At 41.2% G+C, this 20602-nt stretch overlaps 1 protein-coding gene across 2 annotated transcripts; it reads left to right on the top strand.

Annotated features, from left to right (window-relative positions):
- Positions 1 to 362: 362 nt before the first annotated feature.
- On the top strand, positions 363 to 20594 carry LOC311264661 (serine/threonine-protein kinase 38). 2 transcript variants are annotated; one of them, XM_084365718.1, is made up of 14 exons: positions 363 to 609; positions 7260 to 7397; positions 7966 to 8017; positions 10395 to 10517; positions 10676 to 10759; positions 10888 to 11011; positions 11219 to 11373; positions 13636 to 13738; positions 13995 to 14056; positions 15430 to 15547; positions 15661 to 15784; positions 15990 to 16085; positions 16372 to 16466; positions 16583 to 20594. In XM_084365718.1, exons 2-14 carry the CDS (start codon positions 7267 to 7269, stop codon positions 16717 to 16719), a joined length of 1404 nt encoding a protein of 467 aa, XP_084221844.1. In that variant the 5' UTR covers positions 363 to 609; positions 7260 to 7266; the 3' UTR covers positions 16720 to 20594. The 2 variants fall into 2 exon arrangements, with proteins under 2 accessions (XP_084221844.1, XP_084221843.1); XM_084365717.1 differs by having other exon boundaries at positions 364 to 609; positions 13636 to 13747.
- Positions 20595 to 20602: the final 8 nt, after the last annotated feature.

Genomic DNA, 20602 nt, shown 5'->3' on the forward strand with positions numbered 1-20602 from the left:
TTTAAAAAACCTGAAAAAAGTGCTTAAAATTGAAAACTATTTGACAGTCTTGTTAATGACTTCTTGTGTTACTGTTTTCCTCCCCTTTAACTAGCTTGTCACTTTGTTTACATACATTTCCTAAACATAAAGCGCAGCAATATAAAAACTGGGTGGACGGTAGCCTTTTTTTTAGTAGTTTCTTTGGCCACATACCTGATCTGATCTGCCTCTGCCCTTTCACAGACCGACTCCAGTATGCATGCGTGTATGCGCTTTCCAGTGCTCCTATTTGACACTCGATATCATTTTAAATAGGCCTATCAACGGTTTTGAGAAATGTTCCACTCGAAGAAGTTATCAGATTCAAAATAATATGTTAACGTATGTCTCTTTTATGTACAGAAGACTTCTATGTTTCTAGATAAGTCGACTGAATGGCGTTATCACATGTTTTAAGCTTACTCCTCTCAGAAAGCTCTAATAATAGATGTCGAGGCATGCGGACTCAACCGAGTAGGAGGACGAAGAAGGTTTGGCCACTAGGTGTCATGATGAGTTCAAGTCGATGGTGACGCAACGCTCGGTAAAGCAGAGGAAGAGACGGCAGCTACCGCACCTTCGACCAAGGTAAGGGAACAAAGACCAACTATAAAAATATAGAATGAAAGACCTAGAAGGAAATATACTGAACATTTTCTTTAGTTAATTGTCCTACTAAGTGAATCGTGTGCATCTTCTACCTTACGATGTTCTATTTCAGAACAGGCGACTTAACCAATTTAGCAGATAAGTAGCTAACGTTTACTAGCTAACTTTCCCTTAGCTATTCGCTTTGGGTAACTTCGAGTTGTTAAGTGCTGGGAAAGGAAGTGGGTAGTTTCCCGTGAAAACCTTCAGAATAAAATTCAGAATGACGAACAGGGTATGAAACAGTGATTGTATAAACGCGACAGCTTTATTTTAAAGGACGTATGCAATGTCCCGCATGCTTTCGCTGGCTGACTTGACGAAGGCAGGAACTTTAATGGCTAACTTGCTAGCTAACTAATGTTAGCAGGTTAAAGCATTTGTTTATGAGGCTATTGGCTAACTTACCACGCCATCGAAATTTACACCAAGGTTACATTTAATTACACTGATTTAAATTACTCTGTCTTAATCCTTTACTCTTTACTCTAGGTAGTTTGTGGCACGTATGGTGCGTTGTAGCTGAAACTAACAACTTTGGTAGCTAAGCTACGTGTTGTTGATTCAGGCTGGGTCAGACTGTTTTTTCCAGGACTGAACTAAACTGGGTTAGCTAAATTTCACCATTCACTTTTTATGAATCGCCAACGTTACTGTATAAAATGTTACTTTTTAATGGAAGGCGTCAGATGAGCTCTCCTTTAAATTCAATAGCAGCTACAAATGTAGCGTAGGCATGCGAGTGTTATACAAAGGTTATTTTTTTTAAAATGTGTATCTTATGTTTAAATGTACACTGAGAAAGATGAAAAGCTCTTAAACTCTTAATAGGACATCATTTACAATACACTGCCCACAATAATGACAGTATGACAATACAGCCATTCTGTGATAACTGATACATTGCAAGACAATCATCTAAAGATGCATCAGGATATCTGTCAAACTGAAGTACGAAATTCCCCCTGAAAAGGCAAAGTCTAGAAATGATTTATTTGTGGCATTGTGATGCCATTTTCACAGATTCTGGCATGAACTGAGATGAAACAATATATAAAAAGTGCATAGTGGCTTAGTTTAGCGTAGAGGTTGACTGATTAATTGGTTTGGCCGATTGATCGGCGCCAATAGGACCTTTTACAAACTATTGTTATTGGCTGAACTTGGCTGCACAGCTTCCACCAACCACCTGGGGGAGTACCTCACCATTTTGCATGGAGGTGACGTTATGTCAGAGATATTTTTTTCATAAAGTATTTCTCCACTCCATGACATACCTTCCATGCATTACTCTGGCGATAGCGTTAGAAAATATGGGCTAATGTTTAATCTTTGTGGTCCCATTGTAACGTTAGAACAGCTGATTTTATCGGAGGCTGACAAGTGTGGCATTCAAGTCATATTTAGTCTCCCATAGCCAGACCTCTCATCTGACCTGTTTTCAGTTTATCTAGTCTTGGTTATATAATGCAGCAACATCACCTTGTCCACGGTAGGGACAGGACACTGAAGGCAGCCAGGCAGGCAGGAACAGAAACCATTCTGTTAATGTTACGTTACTTCATACTGTACTTACCAATGTGCCGTTCTCTCTTCCAAATAATCCAGCCACGTAACTATCCATCCATTCATGAATTTAACTTGCACACTTCCTCCTTGCCTGAGGAATATGCACAAACATCAATGGTTTGTAATACTGCTTTTCCACCAAAATTAGTGGGTCTTCATGGGTTTTTTAAACGCGGGTCAACCCGCTAAAAATCGCCTATTGACCCCATTCCCACTTCCCGCAGGCAAGGCAGCCCATCTGTGATTTTTATCTGAAGCATTATGTTGTATGTCACGTTTCACGTAACAAATGCTCCAGAAACAGCTGTAAAAAAAGAGAAAACAACAATAGACCCAGTGTGAAAGAAGCATCTGTAAAGGGTGGATACATTATTTTGAGTGTCATGACCCCCGCAAAATGACTTATTTGACTGTCAAAATCTGAGTCTTTCGGTCCAGTAACACCTTGAAAGTCTAGAAGACCCACACGATCAAATTATTTTATCCCCCTTCAAGTTAGCCGGGTGCTAAACCAGAAGTTGGCCGGCTTGGTCAGCGATCCCGATATAGCTGGGAATTCGAGTGTTGATGAACGGGGCTCTGCCTCCAACACTGTGTCCAGTAATAAAACATCTTCGTGTAGACTGCATCCCACCCCTTCCTTATTTATGCGCCACCACCCAATGTTGATAACACATCATCACTTTGTGCAGGGGAATTTAGCGTGTTCACCCGAGTATTACATTTAGATCAAAGCTGAGCCGAGGTGAGAAAATCCCGTGTCTACTGCAGAGTCAATTGACCCGGGTGTAAATGTAGAGTTTACACATTCCCATTGCACACAAAAGCCTGATCTTAGCGGGTTTAAGTGGGATTTTTGACCAGTAAAAAGGGGTATTTAAAGAGAGATGTCACTGAAAACTTTGTTTCTTTTGGCAGTTACAACAACCAAATATGTGATTGTAATCCTCGCACTTTTGATCAGTCTTGTGTGCCTTCGAAGGCAGGTGGCTCTGGGGCAACAATGTAACCAAAAAAATCTCCCTATTCCCCAACCATGTTAATCAGGCTATAGAACTTGGGGTATACCATCCTCCCCTATTTGGATCCGAGCTGGAGGAGAGGGCCACAGAGCTGGAAGAACAAGGGCACTGACTAAGCCACTGGGTTGTTGAGGCAATCAAACAGGCTTATGAGATGGCATGTCATTTGCCATTCTATCAGGGGTGTGGTCACATCCTGGGAAGCAAAGAGAGGGGTGTTCGTAATTAGGGATGTCCCGAGTCGATCTGCGGGATCAGGATCAGGGTCGATATGGGCATTGTTTCACTGATCGGGATCAGCAATTTTGAACGTGGACCCAAGCCCAATTATTTTTACGTCAGCTGTAAACGGAGCACAATTTGTGGAAGGACGCGCGAAACGTTAGTCTGGCAACCCTGTGGATAAATTATCTGCAGTGTGGAAATATTTTAAATTGGAAAGCGAAAGAGGTCCAACGGCAACATGTAACATCTGCAGTACGACCGTTTCGCGAGCTGGTAACAAAAGAGCTGCATTTTATACTATACATATGATACGGTGCATAAAAAACAAACACTCAAAGCAACACAACAAGTTCACTCAAGCAATACAGGCAAAGGCACCGAAGCAACAAACACTCGCGGATACTTTCAAAAGGAAAGAGAATATCCTCGAGACAGCGACGTGGACACAAATATTACAGAGAAGGTCATTGAATTCATCGCTCTGGATAACGAGCCCATCTCCGTGGTAGAGGATCAGGGTTTAGTTACTGACTTTGTTGAAAAAAAACAAACAAATGAAAACCAATGTTGCAATAGCATATGCAGAATAAGAAAGAACCACATGAAAGTATTTACTTTGTTTCAACAAAATAAAAAAACCTTTTGAGGAACAGCTTGGATGCAGGTAATTTTTTCTTTATGCAGCTGTATTTTCTAGGAAAACATTAGTTAGGGCTAAGTATCGGATCGGGACTCGGTATCGGCAGAAACTAAATATTAAATGACTCGGATTGAGATCAGGGTAAAAAAAAACCTGATCGGGACATCCCTATTCGTAATCTGTTCAGCAGCATCCTGGACAGCGCCTTGTACATTCTTGAGGGTCTATCGCCTTAATGTGGCCACTCTGCCATTAGCTTCTACAAGTGACCAGTAGGTGGGTGTCGGTTGCTGAAGACACTGCTGGTATGAGTTATCCACGGGCAGTTGGGAAGGAATGAAACAGAACAGAAGTTACAAAGGTAACTATGGTTCTGTGAATTCCTGGATGACTGCCAATCATGCTGGTCACACGGAACCTTTCAGAGTGAGAAGATTCTGAGAGGCCGGATGTAGGTATTTATAGTGGGGATGGAGACGAGACATATCCTCTTATGCTGCGTTCAGACCAAACACGAAGAAAACATTCACGTCGCGTTACTAGCACGAGTTTGATCGCAGGGTTATTAATTTTTAATTGCATCGACTCATGTGGCTCGATTTTAAAATAACGCGAACATGCAGCACATTGGTATGAACCCAAAACAAAGAGATTTCTCTGTGACCTGACTGCAATAAATGGATAAGAAGGACACTAAAATAAAAACATCATAATGCCATCTTTTAAAAAGCCTGAATTCATGCTTCGTCAGGTCTGTTAGCCAGACGACAAGCAATCAACTTTTAAAATGCTTGTTTCCTGAATGGAGTTTGGCTCGATCAGAGCTATGCTGTGCTGACATATTTCCAAGACTAGCCAGATAGTCTGTCCATCTTGCTCATTTCCCTCCATGGCAGCTCCTTATTTGTCCTGTCCCGGTACGAGTAGATGTATTATCGTACAGCTCTGGGTGTCCAACGGCCATGATTAGTGATTACGATCCTCTCCTCCATTGTTGTTCAATGTCCGGACATCAGCAGTGTAAACATCATGACATCAGTGTGAATGTCAGCGGCGATAGGCTTTCGCGACACAGCGTCATGTTAAAATTTCTCTTGAGTTCAATGTTTTCAACTCACGCGATTGTTGCTTGGAGCGATTAGACGCGTTATCACATCTTATCATTGATTTGTATGTAATGTAGTCGTGCAAATAATTCACGTTTGGTTTGAACACAGCATCAGTTTATCCAGGAATTCACAGAGCCATACTTGCCATCATAACTCCTGTTACCTCTCTTCACAGCTCTGTGTTCGCATTAGTTACAGTCACGGGCTGGCTTCTCAGTACGAGATATAATGTTACAAGAATTGTTCTGCAGTACCAGTACATGTATGCCCACAGTCAGATGGCTTGCTTGGTAGGACATTGCAAATATGTTGTGCTTTTTAAATCAAGTGGGTACTTTAATTCCGTATAGATGTTGACAGGAGGGGAGCTAGGTAGCTGTTAGCAGCCAGTGAACAACAGATGTCCTTTCAGTGTGGCCTTTCAGCAGCGCTGTTTCGTGTTTATCTGATCGGTTCTTCTAATCAGGCTTTAAAGAGGCTGATAACAGTCGGTGCCTGATCAGTCAGAGCACCCTCACATATTAAACAGGCAATGTCTCAAACTTTTAAAACATAAACAATTAAAATGGCGGGTAATACCTGATTTTTTTACGACACTGTCTGTCAAAATGACAATGAGAAAATCTAAGGCAACAGATAAATTTCACGTTTAATCTTTATTTCAGTAAATGATGCAGAACAAGGATACAGTGTGTCATGGATACAAGCAACAAACATTCTTGCATATTGAAAATGTTAACTCCTGTTTCCAGTCAGTACTGTGCATGTGCAACTGTCAACAGAGATGAGAGGGAAGTGAGATGGCTCACTCCTTGATCACCTCAAGAGAAACGATGGCATTAATGAAATGATTCTTTTTTACCACTTACCTGATAGGCAAATGAGTTGCTAGATTTACTAGCTGGCTGTAGATCAGGGCAATATATCGATATTATGATATGAGACTATATATCGTCTTAGATTTTAAATATTGTTATGGTGATATGACAAAAGTGTTGTCTCTTCCTGGTTTTAAAAACTGCATTAAAGTAAAGTGATGTAATTTTCTGAACTTAATAGATGTTCTACTTGTTCTAGTGATTACCCTTACCCACTTAGTCATTATACCCATATTTAGTGGTGATTATTAATCAAAAATGTCATTGTTTTAATATTTTGTGAAAGTACCAATAGAAATCCCTACAATATTGTCACAATATCGACATCAAGGCTATTTGATTCTAGGGATGTACCATATGGATTTTTTTCAGCCGATGCAGATAACCGATTATTACTTGTTTCTCATGGCAATACTGTTAAGGTAATTAATAATTTATTTGAAAAAAGTTTATGCACACCTGAGGGTAAGAAAGGCTGAGATGTAATGAGCAAAGATTTGTTCTATTTATCACAAGCCGACTTTCAAGGAACTAACAGCCACCTACTGTATCAGAGTTTGTAAATTAAAGCAATTTAGCCTTGTATTATTGGCTCGATTTATTAGCTAGAATTTTACAGATACGACAAATACCTAATAAATTTCCCAATATCTTATGATAATTTAGCGGTCTGATGTTGTGCAACCCTATTTGATTCTGTCGCCTAGTACCAGCATTTTGAGGAGATTTCCACTAGCCCAATGTGGCATTTTACTTGCCTGAGACAACTGGGACATTGCAACTGTTGAGCACTGGTAATAATTGATGAAGTGAGACAATCCATTTGTCTGAAGGACTTTGTGTCATGACTATGTTGTTTCTCTACCCTTAAGTAAATCTAGAAACTTGGAACTCAAACCCATCCATCTCCAATGGATTTGTGCTTGCACAAATGAGATTTCTTCATCATTTCTTCATAACTGCACTTACACAATGTTATCAACATTGCTCTGAAGACAGCAGGGCTTGCAGCTTTCCTTCCTTCTTTTCTAGGCCAACAGTCATCTACGTGCATCGTTTTAATTTTTAAGAACTCATCTCAGTGTTCTTACATTGAACCTTATCGTAACAACAAGGTATGCTCTGTTATGTGACTGTGTCTTTCCAGGTAAAGCATGGCAATGACTGGCCAGAGCTCGTGCTCCTCCATGAGTAACCACACCAAGGAGCGGGTCACCATGGCTAAAGTGACCCTGGAAAACTTTTATAGTAATCTCATTGCCCAGCATGAGGAAAGAGAGATGAGGTAACACCCAAATGTTTGAGTAGCTGCACACTGATTTTTGATGACCACCGTGTTTTCATTACAGACTATTTAATTCTTAGTAAAACTTAAAATTGATTAGTGCTTCTGCTTGTAACTTGATACACACATTTAAACATTATGAACATTTTACTTTTTTCATTGTGTGGCTTATGTCAAAATTAAGCTGAGGCAAGGACACTTCCTGTTGTGACAAATTACATCAGTGTACTCCTGTTTGGTTTAGTATGGAGGATAGGAGATTGGCTTTCTTTCTTTCTTTCTTTCTTTCTTTTTTCTTCCTACAAAAAATGGTTCAGCACTTTGATCCTTTTGCTTGATATGTAGCTGATATCTGAGTTTGATGCATGTCGTCAACATTGTAAGTAACTAGATGGATACATGTTTATTTAACTGATGGTAGGACTGTCCTGGATGAAGACGTAAAGTGTGCAAGTGCCTTTTTCTTGATCATGTTTTTCCCTTCTTGCCAACATTATTGTCATGGCGGGATGTGCATCCACTACTTTATTACTATAAGACAGTGGTAACAGCCATATTGTCTTTTCAGGCAGCAGAAGCTGGAGAAAGTGATGGATCAGGAAGGCTTGGCTGATGAAGAGGTGAGTGACAAACACAGACCTACAGTGTTTTCCCAGGATGCTTTGTGATAGTAAGGGAGAATTCACTCAGTGGGTTCAATAGTCACATCCTATGTCCTTTCCTAACCACATTTCCTTGACCTCAAGACAATAAGAGAGACAGAGAAGTGTGGACAAGCGACAGAGAGGGATTGTGAATGTGAACAGAAGGTGCAAAACAACAAACATGCCTAAAAATACTTAAAAGACATAATAATAGTATATAAACAGAGTGTGACCGATTTTAAAGTAGGGGAAGAATGTCCAGATTTATCCAGTAGTGCAAAAAATGTGTGCATAAAATTTCTTCAACGTTGGCAGGTCTGGAACTGTTGGCTCTGTAGGCAAAATGTAGGGGGTCCAACAGTGGGTGGTGATTGTTTTGAGGTGGGACAGATCAAGGCGATCAAAGGACTTCATCACCACAGAGGTCAGGGCGACAGGTCTGTAGTCATTAAGTCCTGTGGTCCTTGGTTTTTTGGGGACGGGAATGATGGTAGAGGACTTGAATTGACTTGGCTGGCACGCGGCATGTCTTCAGTGAGGTCCTGGGCTGGGGCTCATGAAGGGTGTCACGGGGGATGGTGTCAAGTCTGCTCCATTGTCTTTCAAATCGGCAGTAGAACTCATTCAGTTCGTTGGCCAGTTGCAGGTCATTTTTTGCAGCTGTAAGTTTATAGTTTGTAATCTTCCTGAGCCCACTCCAGACAGCAGTAGCAGAGTCATTGGCTGAGAACTGATGTTGGAGTTTCTCAGAGTACTGGCATTTAGCTTCTCTCACCGCCTTGCTAAATTTGTACTTTGAGTCTTTAAAACTGTCCCTGTACCCACTCCTAAATGCTTCCTCCTTCTTTAACCTTAACTGTCTGAGTTTGGCTGTGAGCCAAGGCTTGTCATTGTTCTAACTCACCCTGGTGCATAATGGTACACAAAAGTGACAGAAGCTGATGAATGACATCACAGCCTCCATGTACTCATCCAGACTGTTTATGCAGACCTGAAAGCATCCAAGTCAGTACAGTCCAAGCATGCCTGAAGATCCTTCACGACCTTGCTGGTCCACTTCTTAGATGTCCTCACAACGGGTCTGCAGAGTTTTAATTTCTGTCTGTATGCAGGAATCAGATGGACCATGATGTGGTCAGAGTGGCCCAGTGCAGCGCGGGGATGGCATGATATGCACCACTGACCGTGGTGTAACAGTCATCCAAAAAATTCCTCTCTCTGGTTGGACATTTAATAAACTGTTTGTATTTGGGAAGTTTGTGGTTGAGGTGTCCTTTTGTTAAAGTTACCGAGGACAATAACAAAAGAGTCCAGGTATGTCCACTCCATGCACAGTATCTGGTCGGCGAGCACGCGCTATGCCTCTTGCACGGTGGCTTGCGGTGGAATGTAAACACAAACAGAGAGAATGAAGTGAACTTGCTGGGGGAGAAGAAGGGTTTGCAGTTGATGAAAAATGATTCCAGAACAGGAGAACAGTGCTGTACGATCACTGTCACATCATTGCACCAGCCAGTGTTGATATAAAAACAGATTCCCCCCAACTTTCGCTTTGTCCAGTTTATTGCACTGAGAGCATACGTTGGATAGGATTATTCCAGGTAGTAAAATCCGATGTCCGAGCTTGCGTAGACGTACAAGCACTCCAGCAAGTCTTCCTCTCCTACGGCGTTTAACTGCATTAACAAAGGTGAGCGCACCTTTGACCAGAATGTCCAATAATTCCACTGTTGAACAGAAAAAAAGTGGGAAACAAGTCTGCTGAAGTTGTTCCCCTGATATTCATGAGCTCCTCTCTGGTGAAAGAGCTCCGGGTATCACAGCAGAAGACAGAGTTTGTAAACATTTGTAATCATGAAGCCTAATGTTACTTTACAGTTAACAGTGGCAGATCATCATGATTGTTTGAACATAATTGTTGCATTTATGCAAGATAGGCATAATGTGTAAGACTGGAATATATAGCTGCGCATCATGTTGAAGTAAAAATGTGGATAAAAACTTTTAGTATTATTTTTAACTCAGTTAAGAACTTAAGGAAAAAAAGACTATACGGCGTCTTAAGATCTGCTAGTAAAGTGCTGTAAAGAACTTGATGTTAATTTCCTTTGAGTGAACAGTAAGCATTTTTAATGATTGTCTTCACAGGTGTTTGATCCAATGTCACTGACACATGGGACAGAACTCTTATTGCTCTGCTGTCACATGATCATAAAATCTTGAAGGGAACTATATAATTGTGGCTTAGAGTTATTCATTTAGAAATACACAGTTATGAATTATTAGTGGCAGATGTGAATCACACAGAATGGAAAAGAAATGAAAAAGTCACCTCCTTGTCTGTGCTCTGCAGAAACGTATGCGCCGTTCTCAGCATGCAAGGAAAGAGACAGAGTTTCTGCGCCTAAAGCGCACTCGACTGGGCCTGGAGGACTTTGAGTCCCTGAAGGTGATTGGCAGAGGGGCCTTTGGAGAGGTAAAATCCTTACAAATAACTGTTTGGAACATGATTCCTACATGCTTTTTTGTTATAGAATTTATATGACTGTTTTTCAGTAGTATTTAAAAAGTCGTTTGTCCCCATTGATCGGGACTCTGTCAGGTTGGTGTGAACGTTGCTGTGTTTGCCTTTAGGTTCGTCTGGTTCAGAAGAAAGACACCGGTCATGTCTATGCGATGAAGATCCTCCGCAAAGCTGACATGCTGGAGAAAGAGCAGGTTAGACAGCAAAACATACACACACTGAAATGTTGCCGTTGCATCTGTTGGACATCTTTCAAACTATTTGTGTTGGCTGGTGTGTCTGTCTGCCTGCCTGCCTGCCTGCCTGCCTGCCTGTCTTTTAGGTTGGTCATATCCGTGCTGAGCGGGACATTCTGGTAGAGGCAGATAGCCTGTGGGTGGTCAAAATGTTCTACAGCTTCCAGGACAAGATGAACCTCTACCTCATCATGGAGTTTCTGCCTGGAGGTATGACCCTCTAACCCTACAACACAATACTAAGGGGAAAGTTGAAGCAGCTAGGGCTTCTGTGTTTGACCAGTCAGTGATGGTCAGCCCTGCAAAACTTCCCCTAAGGTTCCTTAGCTATCAGGCAGATTTTACTCCAGAGCAGGGGTTTTTTTCTACAACATGATGAGTGCCAGTGTGACTGTGGTTTCTGCTGTTGTGGCACAGGAGATATGATGACTCTGCTGATGAAGAAGGACACTCTGACAGAAGAGGCTACTCAGTTCTACATAGCAGAGACAGTGCTGGCCATTGACTCCATCCACCAGCTGGGCTTCATTCACAGAGACATCAAACCAGACAACCTGCTGCTGGACTCCAGGGTGAGTCACGGTTAACTACCTTATCCATTGTGATTGTGTCTTTTATCATTGAACTTAGTATAGAGCAGTTTCTCACCCTTGGAATTGTTACCCCAGATGGGGAGTGGACCTTTGAGAGCACTAGGAGGGTACCATCCCTACTAAGTGAGGTCCCTGTCAGGTAGTCCTTGTTCAGACCTGGTATTGCCATCGGAAGTGAGCAGCTCTAAGTACAGGTGTGAATGCACCCTGACACATTGAGGATGCATTTGACCACATTCAAAGGTGGTCTGGGCCACTTATGAACACATTCTTTTAGCAGAGTGTTCATGAATATTTCCTCATTTCCATGTGGTTCACTGAAATGTAAATTACATGGTTGGGCCCCAGTAGGACAATGGCCCTCATTTATCAAACGAACTTACGGCAGAAAACCGTGCGTACGACCATTTCCACGCAAGCTTCGGCATTTATCAATTTGGACGTGAGCAGAAGCTACGATCAGATCTCACGCCAGGTCTGAGCTCGTGTACGCAAATCTGAGTCTGTGGATTTGCGGTGCAGCACAGCAAAATCTGTCTGAGTCTGAAAATAATTAATAAACAAACCTCAGCTGTCATTAAGCATAAGCAGTCACATATTTAGAACAGATCAAAACAGATTCTTAAAACGAATAAAACAAAATAAAAAAAATTATTAATTTTAAAAAAAGCCCACGTTTTTACTGATACCACTTTTTTGTAAAATAAAACAATATGATAGGCTAAATAGCCTAACATGACAACTAATTATTGCACATTAAAATTTGAAATAATAATACAAAAAGGCAATTTTATGAGATTGCTGGGTTTCCGAATGTGGTTGGAGCAATTGATTGCACTCGTGCGTCTGAAGGCACCATCCATGAATGATTACACATTCATCAATCGCAAAAACTACCACTCGATAAATGTACAGGTGATTTGTGATGCCAAGCTATCACTTTTAAACGTGGTGGCCAGGTGGCCGGGGGGGACACACGATTCTTTTATATTTCAAAGCAGCTGTGTTGGCGCGCGGCTGCAGGAGGGCGCACTGCAGAGCCAAAGTCATCTCCTCGGTAAGCAGCTACCCTAGATAAATTGCATTAAACTAAACAAGGTATCAGATGATAAACATTTTGGTATGGTTCTTCTAGGTGACAAGGGTTATCCTCTAACGGAATACCTAATAACCCCGCTGGCAAACCCTGCTACAGAGCAGGAACGCAGATTCAATAGTGCGCACACACGCACACGGGTCACAGTGAAGCGCTGCTTCGGGTTGCTGAAGGGCAGGTGGCTCTGTCTCGGACCAGCAGGGGGAACACTGCTGTATACCCCAGAGAAAGTGCGCGATATTATTTTGGCCTGTTCAGTTTTGCACAACATTGCATTAGTGAATGGAGTGCCTTCTGATGTGCCGGCACAGCTAGATGAGCCAATGCCCATTTGTCTCCCCTTCTCGGAAAAGTCTCTCTTCTTGCCAGTGTTTCTTCTCTCCATGTTTGACCTCAGTGGTCGAGGCCTCCGAACCAGGAATATTTAAGGGCGTAACATGTTAATGACGATCGGATTCAGCCGCCGCATTTATCAAAACCCGATCATTCGTACGCTGGGATTGGTCAGATACGAATGTTTCATAAATCACACGTGTGTCCTGTCGTAAGACCAATTCTGCGCTCAGATCTGCACCCGTTTTCACGCAAGATTGATAAATGAGGGCCAATGTGTCCTGCTACACCACAAAAACTGATCAGGAATGACCCAAGGAATGTGACAAAGTGCCCAATATGTTGATCTGTCCCCAAATTCCCCAGATCCTAATCTTACAAGCATCTGTGGGGGTGTGCAGGAACAAGTCAGATCCATGGAGGCCCCACCCCCCATCCCACAGGACCTGAAGGATCCACTGCCAATGTCCCAATGTCATAGACAATTGGACAACCCCAAAGGTCTTTTGTCTCTGCCTTAATGTGTCTGTGAGCTGTTTTGGCAACATTAGGGGAACCTGCACAATATAAAGCAGGTGGTTTTAATGTTGTGGCTGATCGGTGTATACGCTACACAGGAGCTTGGCACACAATGTCCTTTAACCCTCCCATACATGCTACATACTTTATGATGTCCATAATGTGCCCAGCTGAAGACTGATGTCATGGGAGACTTGGCTCCTAGCACTTGAATTGTTAATTTGACTATAAGATAATATTTTTTAAATTCTCACTGTGTGCAGTGGTTATAATAGTATGTTTGATGTTTCCAGGGTCATGTGAAGCTGTCTGACTTTGGTCTGTGCACGGGGCTGAAGAGGGCGCACCGTACTGAGTTTTACAAGAACCTGAACCACAGCCTGCCCAGTGACCTCAGTAAGCAAAGTCAGGCAACCCTTTCATTTATTTACACCGTAGCTTGCATGTTACCACAGTTACCTGAATGTTCATGTTTTATCACGTGTTTCATTAAAACACCACTCTCACCATATTAAATCTCTGTAAAGAAAGCATTGATGATTTCAAATGATTTCATACTGGTTAAGATGTTAGCCATTATAAAAAATCAGGTGTTTAATGCATCAGGAGGGTCACAGCTTGCTCTTTATACTGAGCTGTCATTTCTCCACAGCCTTCCAGAACATGAACTCCAAGAGGAAAGCAGAGACCTGGAAAAGGAACAGGAGACAGCTGGTAGGTCTGAACAGAGATGTGATGACCCTCTGACATTTATTTATTTATTTATTTATTTAAGCATGTTATTAGACAGTCATCATCACACATCGTCTTAGTTAAAATCAGGTAGTACACATGGCCGAAAGGGAAAGCAGGAGAAGCAGATGCTTATCTAGTCCCGCCCCCGTTCATAATCATGAATGAGCCAACATTTCACACAAGCTGGCTCATTCATGATTATGGAGATTATGTATCCAAGATATGAATGCATACAGCTCAATTAAAAAGAAAAACTGTGTATTACAGACACCTCAGTACTTTTCTAGTGTGTACTGAAATGGTTCTGTAGAAAACCAAAAACAACATCTGGTCTGATTTCATAGTGTTGTTTGCCTGTTATTTCCTTAGATCGTTCCTCACATGAAATTCCTAATTTTGCAAGTGTTGGAAGGTACTTTATTTAAGTATTTGTACTGCTAATTGTGTTTAGACAGCCTTTAGCATTTGGAAAGTTTGGCTTCTTTTGTTTAGTGAAAAAAGAGTCATGCTTGTTTCTCAAAGTAAGGCTTTATAAAAATATAGTTTTGGTATTAGTGCCAAGGGTTATCATATTGACAGCGATATTGAACATATCGAACCCCATAAAAAGTAAGATCAGAAATGAATCATGGTCTAAAAATATCAGCAAACAACCCCTAAACTACAAGCCCCCATGAACAGCATGAGCTGTGCAATTTTGGCATAGTTGCTAAACAGGGTACTGCAATTTCCGTGTTCTTCCGTGAGACAACATTTCAGCTAATCTCTTTTAACAGATATCTGCAAATGAATGAAGATGCACTTTTAGGTGACCTAATAAAAAGCTTAATTGTTGTCAAACAATAGCCAGTTTAAAGATTGCATTTCAGCCAACACGACCCAAGTCTTTTGCTCTTCACAAAGCCCGCTCAAACTTGATTGGTCAATAATACTCAAACAGCAAAACAATCAATTTGGCTCAGATGGAAAAGGACTCTAGAGAGCGTGCTCTATGGGCCAGAAAGTGCAACTTTCATATGAATGAAATCTAAGCATCATCTTTGAACGTGGTATCCAGTTCTCCTTTATACATCCTGTAGCTGTCTTCAAATTATGACTCAGATGTAGCCAAAGCCTGATTGGTGCACAGAAATACATGACATTATCTTTTCCCAACTGAGTCCCACCAGTATTAAACCAGTGAACAATAACACAATCCAACACAACCTCGCTGCTCATAGTTGGAAGCGTATTGACAAAATTGGTTTGGGGCTCATTTTCACCTGTGTTTTATTGTCACCTCAAAGCAAACAGCCTCCAACTTGCTTTCTGTTGTTCCCCACTCCTCTTCCTCCACGTCTCGTCCCTGTCAGGCTTTCTCCACAGTGGGAACCCCGGACTACATCGCTCCAGAGGTCTTCATGCAAAATGGATATAACAAGCTCTGCGATTGGTGGAGCCTGGGTGTCATCATGTATGAGATGCTGATAGGTAAAGACGCAGACCTGATGGAACATCTTATTTACCTTCAGCGGTTTTAGGCTAGGCCAGGCCAGATGTGGTCTAAATGATGGTTTGCCTTTTGCTGTCCTCACTGTCTGCAGGTTACCCTCCGTTCTGCTCAGAGACGCCTCAGGAAACATACAGGAAAGTGATGAACTGGCGAGAGACATTGATCTTTCCTCCAGAAGTGCCTATATCAGAGAAGGCCAAAGACCTCATCCTCAGGTATGAACCACCTTTGTTCATCTTAAATCCCTCTCACTTGTACCATAATACTGACACAACAGTTGTTCTTGTTTTGTGTATTGACCATGGATGCACTGTTTTGTTCTTAACATGTCAAAGTTATCTAATAGCACACCTAACGTCCAAATGATCTGCACTGAGTGGTTGAATGCGTATGGTATTAAGTGAACACATTGTTGTGCAGGTTCTGCTGTGAGGAGGAGCACAGGATTGGTGCTGCAGGTGTGGAAGAGATCAAATCCAATCCTTTCTTTGAGGGGGTGGACTATGACCATATCAGGTGGGGACTGTCTCATGGTCATGTTAAAGGATGGTTATTACAGCAAGACATTTGAAATCTTGTCTGGATAAAGATTGTTGTTGTTTTAAAACCCTGTATCCAAAAATACCTGTGTACATGTAGACTAGACCTTAGAGACATTCTTACTGTCATCAGTGGTGAATTGATCACAAAGAAATTAAGAACCAGATACAGAAAGCTGTTGATGACTGATTATACTACAGAGCAATAGCTGTGCACCACATCCAGTGTGGCTGCCCATCCAAATGACTTGTTCTTTCTCCAGAGAGAGACCAGCTGCCATTCCCATAGAGATCAAGAGCATCGATGACACCTCAAACTTTGATGAATTCCCTGATTCAGATATCCTCACTCCAACAGGCAAGCTACCTGTTTCTCTTAAACACATTTCAAATGTTGTGCCTGTGTTGTCATGTCTTGAAATGATTCAAACCCCTCTTCTTCTTTTCCTTCTCCTCGTCGTCTTCCTTGTACAGCCACCCCTGTGTCTAACCAGACCGAGGCAGACCTGAAGAACAAGGACTGGGTCTTCATCAACTACACCTACAAACGCTTCGAAGGTCTGACTGCTCGAGGAGCTATACCGTCCTACATGAAGTCAGGAAAGAGATGAAAACCTTCAGACACCGCCATGAAACCTGAATGAGTCGTCCAAACCCCTGCTGTCTGAGGAACTTCAGCCCGAAAAGGAGAACTCTGTCTGTTCTCCGTTACCTAAGTGTTGAGGATTCTCATCACACAGGACTCTACAAATAATAAAGGGGATCAATTTCGTCCGTTGCTTTCCACCATAGGAACTGCTGCCTTCATTTCTGCAGGTCTTTACTGTCTCTGACGCTTCCAAAGTGGGATTACAGTGATTGTGTCTTCCATTTGCCTTTTCTACCAGTGGATGCAGTGGGATGTCTTTACTCCTGACACCAGCATCATTTACATTCCCTCTCTATAAACCAGCATCAGTCTGTTGGACCTACCAAGGGCTTTTCTCTTTCCAAACCAGGACATCCACTCCATTTACCCTGTTATGTTGACTTATCAACTGAAACATTGCATTAAGTGGCAACTTGAAGTGAATCAAGTGCTCTTCAGGGATTCTGTCCTAATGTTTCGTCATTTCCGGCAAGAGCTCACTATGAGGCTGCTGGCTTATTAAGATGACTCAACCAAAGACTGAGCTGAATGATGTTTCTGCTTGATCTATCTGTCATGTCACTTCTTGTAAACTTAGAATTGTAGTTTTATAGATTGATATTTGCAAGATTTGCTTGTTGAAATGCGTGAATATATGAGAATGGTGCATTTTGTTGCGTCTTGTTACATTTTCACAATGACCCACTTGTGTTCAAATAGCTTTTTTGCACCTTATATGATGCTTGATCCAACTTCATTGCTGTCAGGCCTACAGATCATTAGTTTGTGTGTTTGGGAATTTTTATTTGATTGGAAAAGTACACATCTGGCCACACTGTGCTTGACAAGACGGTATCTCAAAACTGAAGTTACCATTTTCCCACAAATGTCTCCTTTTTACTGTTGTCATGCCATGAACATATGGCAAACTCAGACTTTTAGTGTGTGTGAGAAAGCCACGGTGGGAGTTGCAGTGGGGTCCACTAGTCAACATTATTTTAATTCACATTCATTTTGGATCAAATAATATTTTCTTCATTATAAGTTAAGTGTAATACAAGCTTATCAGTTCCAGTGAAAAGTTAAAGCTTTGAAAAATGTCCATGAATTTCAGAATATCTTAGTATTTTGTATGTGCTCCTTTTGCTTTAATGACAGCATGCACTCGAGGTGGCATGGACTCCACAAGTTTGACGGTAAAACCTGCTGACTCATGTTATCCCGACATTATTTGGAAGGTTTCCACAAAGCTTCTTGTGATGTCACAGAGTGCTTGGCTTTCTTAGTCTTCAAGTCCCCCAATAAATATTCAGTGGGGTTGAGGTCCTGTGACTGTGGAGGACGGTCCATGACAGTGAGGACTCCTTGGGCTTCTTTGGTCTTAAAGTTGTTCTGTCAGAGCTTTGAGTTGTGTTTGGGCTCATTATCCTGCTGCACTATGAATCATCCTCCATAGAGATGCAAAGCAGAGTGTATCTACAAAGCAGAGAGTGTCTACCTTCTTTTGACAGGACTTTTGCTGATTTGAGTCTTGTGTTCTTTTTTTTTAACAAGCTCTATCTGATTAAGTTGCTTTTCTATCTGTCAGTGAACTAAGCTTGATGTATTGATCTTTTGATGTTGTGGTCACTTTGGGTCTGCCCTATTGTACTTTGGATGCAACTGATCCAGGTTCTGCAAAGAATTTAGAGTTCCATGCACTGCCCCTTTATAAAACATTAAGACTAGCCATGAATTGATGTTGAGAAATCCCCTCTCTGCTTAGAATAACAAATTGTCTTAAGACACTTTCACTTATTTTATGAATCCTCAAACTTTCTGATGATTTCTAGGTTTACGTGATAATATTGGTTTTTAAATATGGTTTTTAACTTCTGGACCCCACTGTAATGGCTACATTTACACAGCATTTTTATCCAGAGTGCTTTACAAGCTTGTTGTTGCTCATGTATGAATTACACACATACACACACACTTGCACGGTGATGGCAGTGAGCTGCCATGCTGGGTTTTGGCCTGACCATCGGGAGCACTTTGGGATCTAGTGTCTTCCCCAAGGACACTTTAACATGTGGATGACCTGCTCTACCTCCTGAGCTACAGCCACCCCATGATCATAATGGAACAATATTCCCCTTCAAACTTAAATGAATACAATTATTATTATATTATATTGTATACTAAGAATGGGTAAATGACTGTGGTGCATACATATACCAACCTACAAGTCAAATTCAACACATTGGCTTTCAGTATCTCGGTGTTGTTTTCTGCTGGCCTGATTAGCTTGCTGTATTATTGTAATGCAGCAGTAAATCAGAGAGGCAAAACTTTTAACCGTTTTTATTAGGAACAATTTTCTACTCGGTGTGTTGTGTGAATTGTCTAACTGTCTATATTACCACCTCAGCTGTGGGTGTTGCATTCACAAGACATTGGATTCATTTGGTTGGTGAACTTTTGTTTAAACTATATTTTGATGTGTAATAGCGTGGTGGTTGTTTCCTGAGGTCAGGATGGTTGAAGTTCATATCAACTAGATTGAAGTTTGTAGGATTGTGTGTGTGTCTGTGTGTCTGTGTGTCTGTGTCTTTTGCTTCCAAGAGACACTTAAGATCTTAAAGAGTAATGCCACAATGAAGCAGAGCTCGTCATCTGAACAAGATCCGGTGTGAAGGTTTTTGAAGCACAGGGCTAAAAATTTTCCAGTTAACACAATATCCAAAATGCTGTCATTTAAAATGAATGTAAATGGATCATGGAGAAAATAAGTTTTGCCACAATAATTCCAAAATGCTGTTTGTGTGAATGTAGCCTGGAAGTTTTTTTATTATTCTTATTGTTCTGGCACATGAGGTATAACTGTGGAAGCCATATCCCTTAGAAATGGAAATGAAGAGACAAAAAGTTAGATATGACATTTGTATAAGAGATCTTAAGTAAAAATTGACTTTTGAGTAAAATATTGAAATCATAAATTCCATCATTTAGATTTTGTTGAAAAATGTGTCTTGTATCATAATGTTGCATAGCTAGTCAAAATCAAAGTTTTGACTCAAATTCAGTGAGTCAGAATTTTGATTCCTCAAGTAGTTTTTACTTTAAAAAGTATGACCTATGTCACGAATTTTGACCAGCCAACTCAAATTGTATGTTAAAACCATATTTTAAGATTTTAAAAGTCACAATCGGACATTATCATACAATATTGACTTAAATAAACCTTAAACCTTACCTACCTACCTTAAAGATGACTTATATTTTAAAATTGCAACTTAAAAAAATGGATCTCTCATAGCTAAACTTTTTGTCATTCCCAACATTTCATCTTTTTTTCCCCTTTTTCTTGGCAGAAATGGGCTTCCATCTGTAACAATTCAGTCTGAAGGGTTTTCTTATGTTTAATATAAAACTTAGTTCATTCAGGTGGTGTGTAGATACATTTTAGAAAAGTACGCAGTGGAGCGTGGCGGGGGGAGGGTCACTATTTTAAACAAACTGTCTGTTATAAGAATGCTTCTGCTCTGCATGTTTTTACCAAACAGCAAATGGGTCCGCTTAAAGCAATAGAGCACATGTTGATAATGCCACTTTGTGTGTGTGAGTGTGAGCGAGAGATGATTCAGACTGTTGTTGAAGATGTGATGTTGGACTGCATGAAGACCTGTATGTTTTCTACATGTGAGGCTCAGATGTGTGTGTATGCTCTGCTCTTGTCATGTACCACATGTGACCTGAGAGTCAGAAGTGAGGGGTTTTGGGAAGGTGGGTGTACAATATTTAAACCACTGTTCTCTTTGTAGTGTGTTGCTGTTGAATTGTTTTCTGCTATTTGACAATGAATTACTCTGCACTTACTGTGTTGT

The sequence above is a fragment of the Pagrus pagrus genome, assembly GCF_965226575.1.
Source record: "Pagrus pagrus genome assembly, chromosome: 11".
Classification (NCBI taxonomy): Eukaryota; Metazoa; Chordata; class Actinopteri; order Spariformes; family Sparidae; genus Pagrus; species Pagrus pagrus.